At 39.5% G+C, this 10,142-nt stretch overlaps 2 protein-coding genes across 4 annotated transcripts; one reads left to right on the top strand and one right to left on the bottom strand.

Annotated features, from left to right (window-relative positions):
- Positions 1 to 360: 360 nt before the first annotated feature.
- nsmce4a (NSE4 homolog A, SMC5-SMC6 complex component) lies at positions 361 to 5,028 on the bottom strand. Of its 3 annotated transcripts, none has more exons than XM_066679584.1 (12): positions 4,737 to 5,028; positions 4,424 to 4,608; positions 3,119 to 3,399; positions 2,885 to 2,965; positions 2,618 to 2,748; positions 2,337 to 2,479; positions 2,153 to 2,252; positions 1,972 to 2,062; positions 1,704 to 1,798; positions 1,529 to 1,577; positions 834 to 919; positions 361 to 522 (listed from the first exon to the last, which is right to left on the bottom strand). In XM_066679584.1, the coding sequence occupies exons 3-12, from the start codon at positions 3,333 to 3,335 to the stop codon at positions 451 to 453; spliced, it is 1,065 nt and encodes a 354-aa protein (XP_066535681.1). In that variant the 5' UTR covers positions 3,336 to 3,399; positions 4,424 to 4,608; positions 4,737 to 5,028; the 3' UTR covers positions 361 to 450. The 3 variants fall into 3 exon arrangements, with proteins under 3 accessions (XP_066535681.1, XP_066535678.1, XP_066535679.1); XM_066679581.1 differs by having other exon boundaries at positions 4,405 to 4,608; positions 4,737 to 5,027; XM_066679582.1 differs by lacking the exon at positions 4,424 to 4,608 and having other exon boundaries at positions 4,737 to 5,026.
- A 236-nt stretch (positions 5,029 to 5,264) lies between these two features.
- On the top strand, positions 5,265 to 9,541 carry LOC136706113 (BLOC-2 complex member HPS6). The gene has a single exon (XM_066680044.1). The coding sequence runs from the start codon at positions 5,503 to 5,505 to the stop codon at positions 8,056 to 8,058; it is 2,556 nt and encodes an 851-aa protein (XP_066536141.1). The 5' UTR covers positions 5,265 to 5,502; the 3' UTR covers positions 8,059 to 9,541.
- The last annotated feature ends 601 nt before the right edge of the window (positions 9,542 to 10,142 follow it).

The following is a 10,142-nucleotide window of genomic DNA, read 5'->3' as shown; positions in this document are numbered from 1 at the left end:
AGCCTTGGGTATCCATGACCCTGACACCAGTTCACAGGTTGTGCCTCTTTGGACCAGTCTTGTAAAGTACTAACAGCAGCACACCAAGGACATTAAAAAAAAAACAAAAAACAAAACAGACTTTAACAATGATTGTTTACTTGCACTCAGTTATTTATCAACATTACAATAACCATGGACGCTTTACAATCAAAAGAAGTTTACAGTTGTAAATGTGGTATAGTGCAACTAAATGTGAAAAACTGTGGTCTAAACATTTTGCAATCTTTATTTTACTGTACCACCACTCTATGATTGTCTTATCACATTGTGGAGCACTCACTGTTTTTTGTTTTTTTTACATATTTTATATACAACTTTATATTACAACTTATATGAATAAAAAAAATAACCAAAGTTAAATATTTTACTTAAAATAATAATAAAAAAAACATTACAAACACATTTGTCTCAGCCTTCTTGTGTCAATGTTTTTGGAGATGGAATCAAGGCCTCTTTAATTTCAAAAGTTTCAATGATCTCCTGCAAAGCAAGAAATAAACAACAATTATCTTCTTCATACATATTACTATCTATTCATGCATAATACTATCTATTATCAGTGGGATTTGTAGCACAGAATATAATTTTTAAATTTTGTTTCACTACAGCATAAGCTGTGTGTATATATATATATATATATATATATATATATAATTAGAAAAATATCCTGCCCTGGCTCAAATTATTAGCATTCAGTCAAAATATAACAAGTAAATGTGATTGGGCAGTGTACATTAATTACTGCATAATGATGTTTATATACATGTGAATTTGCTTTACTAATGTCTTACCCTCCAGGTGGCAGGGCTAACTGAAATTACACACTGGTGACGAGTGGTGGCTCCACCAGGCTCTACTTCACCGTCTTCAACTGGAGCTGCAGGACACACACACACATCAGTAAGCAGATGTATATTAAAAACTAGATAGTTCTGGTCCTAAGATCTGATTGGCTGAAATGTATTTAAAGCCATTAAAAAAATAAGAAAAAACACAATATACACACACACACACACACCTAAGACTGCCTCATAATTCCATATTAATCAACATTCCGTTTTAAACAATATATACTCTGCCGTACCCATGTGAACAGAAGAACAACCATTCTTCATTATTCAGCTATGTACATAATACAATCTGTAATTACATTCAGAACTACAGTCAATTCAAAATAGTAGCTGCATTATTTATGAAAAATTATAGATATAATAGCTCCTGGAGGAAACCCACGTGGACACAGGGAGAACACACCACACAGACAGTCACCCAGAGCGGGAATGGAACCCACAACCTCAAAAGGAGTTTCTTTTGAATGTGTTTTTGTAAATAATATGTTTATTATTAATGCCAATTTATTAAAATTGGTATTATATTTTAATTTAAATGTAGTTTAAAAAAAGCCACTAATTATCCTTTACACCCAAAAAAGAAAAAAAAAGCTACATACATAAAGTAACTCTACATCACATGATGCATATCTTACCTATACAAGGGAGCTTTTCATTATCCAGATAAATCCTTGCCAGGCCATCCTGGCAAACAAATGGAGATACATTATTTATTATTTAATAATACAGAATTCTAAATTCTAGACTAGGAAAAGATCTTGGTATCAACACATTTATATAAAAAGTTGAACGTAAACATACCCTACATACCCTGATTAGGAACGATGTGTGGAAAATATTTTCCACAGTCCGTGCAAAGGAGGTAGGATCAGTGACAAACTCGAAATATGAAATGGGAGACTGGGCTATGGAGAATGAATGCAAAGCATGTTTAAATAAAGCATAAAGTGAAATTGATAAATATTTCCAAAAAATTGACATTTAAATAACTGCCTTACTGTGACTGTTACCAAAAAACACTGTTACAAAAAACACAAATAATACTTGTATTTCTGCACAGAGTAACTGTAGTACTGACGGTCATCAGTGTAATATCCCCGCAGGAACCCTAGAATCCTCTCCACTTCTTTCTCTGTAGCTTCCTGGTGTGATTCATCCATTTTCTTTAGCTGCGATGAAAATTAAATGTTTTAATTTTATATATATTCAGAAGATAACAAAAATAATTATTATACATTAAAAAGAAACTGTATTCAGACCTGAGTAGGCATCATTCTTTTGGCCTCTTTGCTGGGAGCTTTTCTTTGTCTCTCAACTCGCTGCCGTGGGGGTGGAGGTTCAGCCAAAAAGGAGCCCAACCTCAAAAGTACATATAAAGCAGAGTAATAAATACAAATATCATATTTCTGGTGTCTGTTAAGAGTTGTTTGTAGGCATACTCACATATAATGGTATGTGGGAGCTGTTCTGAAGCAACATTCTGCTCTTTTGGAAAGTCTCTGCCAGGCATCTGGAGGCAAATATCCACCCAAGCATCCTTCCTGATCATCCTCTTCTTCTAAACGATTGAGTCCCATGAAAGACAACTAGTTTGGCCACAAGAGGGAGAAAGTGGTAGAGGACTTATTTATGTGGCAACAAACCCAAGTTCTATTCCTACAGCATTCATCTGGAACAGGCCCTTTGTTGTGCACATCTTTTTAACAAGTAGTGCATTGACTCACCAAATGCTCTGCAAATGCAGAAGGATCAAAAGATGATCCCTCAGCATGGAGCTGGCTGGCCTTTTCTTTCCCGAGGTCTGTAGCTAGGACCAGCAGCTGAGCATCCAAAGCTGCTTCCCGAGCCTGCCTCACTAAAAACAACAAAAACAATTACTGAAACAATAACACAGCAGGGGATATTGCAATATCTTGCCTCAGTGTGTTCAAGGTGAAGGATAGACAAAATAGACAAAGCTGATCTTTGTAAATGCTGAATATATATATTACCATTGACAAACAGTTTGTTGGCTTCTTCTAATACATCAATGAGCTTATTGTTGGCCGGGTTCAGCATATCCTCACGATTTTCTGTAAACAACATTCAGAATGGTATGTAATTAAAGACAACGTTTCCAAAAGATACACAACATTAGCACAACATTCACAACATAGTACAACATTTACACAACATTCACTGTAAATGCAAGTAGTGAAAAATTAGAACCAAGATTTCAAACTCACGCTGGACAGAGTTGATGAGATCCCTGTACTGGCTCCTGATCTCCCGCCTACGAGCTGGGTCATCCTCCTCTTCTTGTATCCCTGATGGACCTGCAACCTCATCTTCATCACCAGTGTCTGCTGCCCTTTCTGACCTAGAGCGGCCTGCAATGCCATTCCCATGAGCAGCAGACTCCTCCTGGCTCCCTCTGCTGACCCTCCGCCTCGACTCAGACATCTCAGACACTGCCCTCTTTTACAGGGTGTCTTTCTTGAGCTTTGTGAGTCAGTCTGGATTGCTTCTATAAATGAAAACAAATTAATTTTACAGCAAAAAGCAGCAATGTAAAACCTACATGCGTGGCCTAAATCTACAGGAAGCAGGCTTGGCACCAGAAGAGTTCTGATCACTTGGACCATGAGGGATGAATTAAATCCCTCATAAAGGAAGTAAATGATCAGCACTTCGCATCTCTCCGCATTAATGGCTGGAGTGCCCCTGAGCAAGGCCCCTAACTCACAATTGCTTTCTAGGAACTGAGGTGGCTGCCCACTGCTGTGTCACTGCCACAATAAGATTAAATTGTCAGTCTCAGTTTCAAATAATTAATAAAGTATCACTTATTTTTATGACAAATCTGTAATGCCAATTTTTTGGTCAAATGCTTTGCTAAATTATGGATAACATACTAAAGCTAAACACACAACAAATTTTCATCAGCTTAAGCTAGTCTGCAGGAGATAATAAAATGACTAAATTAACATGGCCTATAGAAAATTATAGAAATGCTCAATGCAGGAAGCTTATTTATTTACTTTTATAAAAGAAACCTAGTTGGTTATACAAATATATTCAATAAAATATGCATAACATATTTAAATTTTACAAAAACATTTTTTTTTTTTATTTCATTTCATTACTTGACTAAAAGTCCTTTGAACCCTCTAGCACTAATTTTTCTTTCTTGTTAAGTTCATTGCTGGTCATTTAAAAAAATCTTTAACTGTGAAAACAATTAACGTTACGGCCATCAACTCTTTTATTTTGTTAAACACAAATCAACGTTAAGAATTTTAACTGCCTCAGTGATACACAAGTGCAGAGCGTTAACGATAAACGATGTAAAAGGATAAAGAGAGACCGTTAAAAACTTCAGAAACAAAGCACTGTTACCTAATGTTACTTTAACTCGGGCTATTAAATAAACTGAGCTATGTAGCTATGCTAGCAGCTAGGTAGCATTATTTACCATGAGCACAATATTATTTTACATAAAATTACTACTTAAAAAGATCCTGAATTATACCTGAATGATTGTAGCTTACTGATAGTTCCCTGGTGCTCCAGAGCGCTGGGTCTGAACTCACTTCGCGCGAAAATAAACACAGAACTCGAATTTGGACTGGGACTCCGTGCAGCGTTCAACTTTCTCAGGAGAACTGAGGCTCCCACTTGGGTGTTTCTCTTCTGGGTTTCTGTGTGCACTCAAAGTTACCTTAACAGCCGTTTTCTGCCAATGAAATAATGTATATAGACGGTCGGTGATAAAAGTATGTTTGCTTCTAATGGCCTGTGAATGATTAATTTCCGTATTCTACATGAAATGATTATTATTATTATAAGCACAAAATCACTCACCTAGAATCAGTCGTCGGATGAAGCAGTTGATAACACCCTTTAAATATTTAAATATTTCGTGGCAAGGAACCTTCAACCTCTTCACACTCGGATGATTATTAGACCTTTGCACGAACTCCTGTAACTTTCAGAATCGTTCCTGCAGGCCTGTGTCTGTTTGCTGATCTGTAACTCACTGTGTTTCATACAGCCAGTGTGGCTCTGTCTCAAATGGCTCCGTGCTCACTACCAAGTGCACAATTATATGTTCTTAAATATTGAGTCCGTTAACGTACACGGCCCATTATTCTTCAGACTAGAGTCATTTGGGATTTCGCCACGTGTGAACTAGTCCACACCTGAGACAGACTGCATTATTTGGATGTACATTGTGTACTATGAAGGCGATAGGGACTAATTTGTTACGTAGCCCGTGTATGAGTTATAAATCGAGTGAAGGGACCCATCTTCGCTCTTTTAGGCTCCTCCCACAGTCAAACACACAACAGACTGCATAGTTTCCGGAAATTAGCGAACTCGTGATGGTAGGAGGCGAGGCAGGGAGAAGATGAGTTTTTGAGCAGACGAAAATACAGGCCATTTATAAAGGTTTTTCAGACAAGAGCGATATCAGTGACTATAAAGGATGCGCTGCAGACGACTGAAGACAGGTGTGTTGTACAGCTGTGGGCTGACAGCGCCGTAAACGGAAGGGTTTGAGGATCTGCCTTCGACCCATACCCGCACGGTCCTCTTCCTCCTGTGGGTTGCCTCACCTTCAGCTAATATGACTCGACATGCTCTGGAACAGGTGACAGACTTCGGGGAGTACACTAGAGGTAACGATCTGAAAGAGATTTTAAAGCAGGCTTGCTTGAATAACTCTTCACAGAACTGCTTTTCTAACGTCCGTGTTAGTCCAGATGGGAGACACGTCCACATTATCCTGCGCTCTCCAAGAAGTGGTCTCATGACATGTGACAAATATCAGAGAGCGCATCTTGTCCAGTGCCAGAAGCACGTCGATTTGGTGCTGACTAGGACTGTCCCGATAGTTGATCTCATTTATTTCGACCAGAGCAGCACAGAAGATGGAGCCAGTCTGCTCGGGGTAGTATTTGAGAATGGCAAAGCTGAATTCTGGAGATTTTCTGAACGGAAATCTGGATGGAATTTACTCCAAACCTCAGATCTGTGTAACAGCCCCAGAGCGAAAATAGTGTCTGTCTGCATCAGTCAGAGTTTTATCATCTGGTGTGAGGAGAGACCCCCGTCTGAGAGCTCTGCAGCCTACAGTGGGCCGCGCAATAACTTCAACTTCTGCATCTGTAAGAGAACTTTTGAAGTAGATGAGGGGGGAGTATGTTTGGGAGGTGTGAAAATAGCCCTGCACAATAACCCTCGTTACTTGGTCATCAGTTCTGGAGATACTGTGTATTTGTTACCGGACATAAAGGAGCATCCTCTACCTACTGTTTCCAAAGTGTTATTAACGTGGTCCCCTCAGCATGACACATTTAAAGTCCACAGTGCCAGCAGCGGAACTCTCCATATTAAAAATTCCACAGTACACAAAGAGTCTGACTTTAAGAGACTGGTCACTGACTGTATTGGCACGCTATTCTCCATCACTCCTCCTGACATCTATGGTTTTTGTCCGACTGGTTTTGGAGAGCTCCTGCTCCTCCTCAGTTCTGGATGGGTTTGTATAATGCAGAGGGATGGCATTCTGCGGCAAATCTACAAACTCCCTGATAACTGCCTGACCGCCTACGGTATACAGAACAGTCTAAATCTTTACCAGGGCACCCTTGCATTAACTGTAGGCAGAATGATGTACTTGATTGATGCTAAGTGTGGCCTGGAGTTGGAGAGGATCTCTCTGAAACGGGAGGGTCTGCTCTTTGTGAATTCTTTAGAGAGTCATTCCCTGCAAATGCTCTCAGAGGCTGGGTTATTTGTGGTCATCCAGAGGGAGCTAGAAGCTAAAGCCAAGCCATCGATAGCTCCTTCAGAGAACATCAACCCAAGTGGCATCTTGGCTGAGGCTGTGTTTGAGGAGGCGTGTAAATATTACCAACAGCGAAGTCTGAGCTCCACACAGCTTACAGCTGAGAAACTCAAGAAGGGCGGGATGTTCCAGGCACCCATCTCACTGGCAGCCATCATCAGGGATTACTTGAGCAACCAGAAAATTAAAATTGCAGGAAAAGATTGCACAGGTCATGAGAAACTGTTGAGCTCCCTTGACTCTGAGCTCAAGAGCCTTGTCGCCCTGGAGGATATGAAAACATCAGTATTGAAGGCCTCAGAGAAGGATCTAGAAAGCTACTGTGAGACCCTGGTTAATCAAGAAGTCTCTAGACTTCTCAGCACAGAGACAGACAGGGAAAATCTTCAGTATCTGAATAGTATTTTCCAACTCTTCCCCTCAGAGACATGGCAAGCTATGCAGATCATACTTCAACTCAGATGTAATGGTGAGGGCTCATTATCTAGCAAGGCTCCTGCTGAATTGTGGAAGATAGTACTAAGCCCTGTCCCAACAAACACAAACTTTACCCACTGCAATGGTCAGCAAATGCATGCTCCAGCCAATGTTGTACTACCTGTCTTTGAGTTGCTGTGTCACTCTATGTTTAAATTCCAGCCCAGCTGGCTCCCTATGTTTTTGGAGCTGGCACAGCAGCAGTCTAGTTCAACTTCCACCTCTTCCTGGGGTTATGGTGTAAAGGAGAACTCAGAGAGCCTACCTTTATATAAGCGGGCCCTCACTGTCCTCCCGTGCAAAGGTGCCCACCAGGACCTGGAGGTAGAGCTGCTCTTGTGTAGCCAGCGGCCTAATGCAGTAATGCAGGCCCTCCGCATCCTCATGGGACTAGGACAATGGGATCGTGTTACCAAAGTGGCAGAGAGGTTCTGCCGCCAAAGCCCCCTTCTCAACAAAGAGATTTTCACCACCTTGCTGTGTGAAGTCTCCCAGCACAGAGAACTGGATCCCTACCTGGACTTACTGTGGGCCCTTTGTCCGGAGGACATGACTGTCACTGGGATTCTGAACATTGTCCTGAAAAACCTGCCCTCCAGCTCTCAGTCCTCAGGGCAATTCCAGGGCCATTCTCATGGCAGCCAGCTGACTATAGGACTACTGAAGCCTCTTTTGAGTAAAGTTCTCCAGCGAGAGACCAAACCCAGCCAGAGGTACGCAGACATCCTACAGTCACCAATGCACCCTCCCCCCACACCTCCACGCCAAGTTAAAGAGCTAGCCAGAGTCAGCTCTGAGCTGGACATTGACCTCAATGAGAGAGGTCCTTCTGGGTCTGAAGTTGGCCTTGTGTGACCATCCCACCAACAAATCATCTCACTGTGTTCAGTGACAGACTGGGTCTTATTCCTTATTATGGTTTTAAATGGTTTAGAGTGAGATATCAGGCCCACAACTAAAGGCTTCAAAAATGATTGGCTTATAGTGAACATTAGAAGATAAGTAGTTTAGGATAGTATATACATGTTGTTGTTTTTTTTAATGGTTTATCATGTGACAATTGGATTGTTTCATTTAGAACAGAATTTTTTTTTAACCTCATTTCATCTCTGGGATTGATATTTCTCTTTAATATTGTCTTTATTTAGTTTAGTGTCAGTAATAGACAATAACGGAAAATGCCTTTAATCACCCATCCTATTATAAAGTGTAGTGAAGGATATTTACTTTGGTCAAAAAGGTTAATCAACAAATCCTTGTCTTACTCTAGGCATTGTACTGGGTTAAGGGTTAGGTAGAAAATGCTGAACACTCACTCTTACCTTTTATGGAATCCCAATGAGCGCCTGCTGCCAGCTCCTGGCAGTGAAATTTAGTTTATTATAGTTGACACTACATTACTGAAGCTATAACTTAAATATAAACCTTGTGTAAGAACTTTTCATGGAAGCACTTTACTGTAGGGTAGTATTCATGAGGCTGCATGACATGAAAAAACACCTGACAACAGGCACAGACCTAACCTACTAAATTAATATATAAAATATGTATGTCACTCTTGTTTTTAATGCTCAGGACCACCATAGACTATTGATGAGTTCTGTGAATGAACATTCTCATGGCTACAGTGACACTGACTAGTGGTGTGTTGGTGTGTGTTGTGCTCATAGGAATGGATCAGACACAGCAGTGCTGCTGAAGTTTTTAAACCCCTCGGGTTCACTGCTGCACGTTTCACTACATATGACATTTCTAATAAGGTTTGCTTTTGCCATTAATGTTAAGTTGACATGACACTCTCTGGGGTGAACTGACAGATCCTGTATTTTCATTACACCATATATCCAACGTAACCATATCAGCATGATGTCACTATGATATTTTCTAAGTTACACAGTCACAGGGGGCAGATTTTATTACATGATATTTCATTTCACCCCATAAAAAACTGTCATAACACAAACCTACATCAGATCTGCCAAGTTGAGGAAAGCAGTGTTAATTACTGATGACACCATTTGGAATAAGCTTTTTAAAATATTCATGTAGATTTATGTCACTTGTCATGACAAGCTTACACGGTTTTCATGTAGCCTTATGAACATTGCCCTGTGTCTTCCATACATATGTAACACAGACTTGAGGTCAACATGCAATAATATATTGATTTGTGTTGTGTCCCTAAATGTACATGATTCATTGCTTAACTGCCTGCTTTTTAATTTAAATAGGTGCATGTAAATACTTTTTAAAATATATTTTGCTCCTGAAAAATGGCCTTTTCATTGGCATACTGATGTAGGAAAAACTGTTATTGAAAATATAATTAAATAAAAATAAAGGATATTGTTCATGAGCCAGTACATGAGATTAGTCTTTTTTATGTCTTCCCTCAGTTAAATATGTATTTTATAAATGCCCTGACCAGATATAACATGAAAATCACCTCCTAAAACCACTCATTGTCCATTTTTACCAACTCCACTGACCATATTTGTGCACATTGTAGTTCTAAAAATGATCTCTTGCAACAACAAAAGAAAATCATAAATTAATCATTTCCATTTTTAGTAGCACTGCTTTCATTGCTTGAAGTGGATACAAACAGTATTTCACTGTAAGTATGCCTTTAAATGGAAGAGAAAAAACAGCCTAACAAACAGTAGACCTACTTTAGGGGCTAATTCATTTTGGATACAGGCCATCAAGGAATGTAATACCTGGCATCTGCAATACATTTCACATATTTATATATATTCATATATATTTGTTTTAAGAACTTAAAAGCTGTAGTACACATGTTGCTCTTCATATTTTGTTTAGTTTTCATCATGTTTTTTTAATGGTCTGGACCCCCAGGGCACATATAACAGATATAATTTTGGTGGAGGATCATTCTTAGCACTTCAGTGACACTGATGTCATAGTGTTGTGTTAGT

Source organism: Hoplias malabaricus, chromosome 8 (assembly GCF_029633855.1).
Source record: "Hoplias malabaricus isolate fHopMal1 chromosome 8, fHopMal1.hap1, whole genome shotgun sequence".
Lineage (NCBI taxonomy): Eukaryota > Metazoa > Chordata > Actinopteri > Characiformes > Erythrinidae > Hoplias > Hoplias malabaricus.
Note: the sequence above shows the minus strand (reverse complement) of the source record. Positions and strands in the feature narration are given on the sequence as shown.

Excerpts from the sequence above, each read along its gene's own strand:
- LOC136706113 (XM_066680044.1), top strand. The coding sequence starts at position 5,503 with ATGACTCGACATGCTCTGGAACAGGTGACAGACTTCGGGGAGTACACT.
- nsmce4a (XM_066679584.1), bottom strand. The coding sequence starts at position 3,335 with ATGTCTGAGTCGAGGCGGAGGGTCAGCAGAGGGAGCCAGGAGGAGTCT. Across the intron at positions 2,253-2,336 it reads GCTCCCACATACCATTATAT|GTTGGGCTCCTTTTTGGCTG; the intron begins GTGAGTATGCCT and ends TGTACTTTTGAG. Across the intron at positions 1,578-1,703 it reads ACACATCGTTCCTAATCAGG|GATGGCCTGGCAAGGATTTA; the intron begins GTATGTAGGGTA and ends TTTGTTTGCCAG.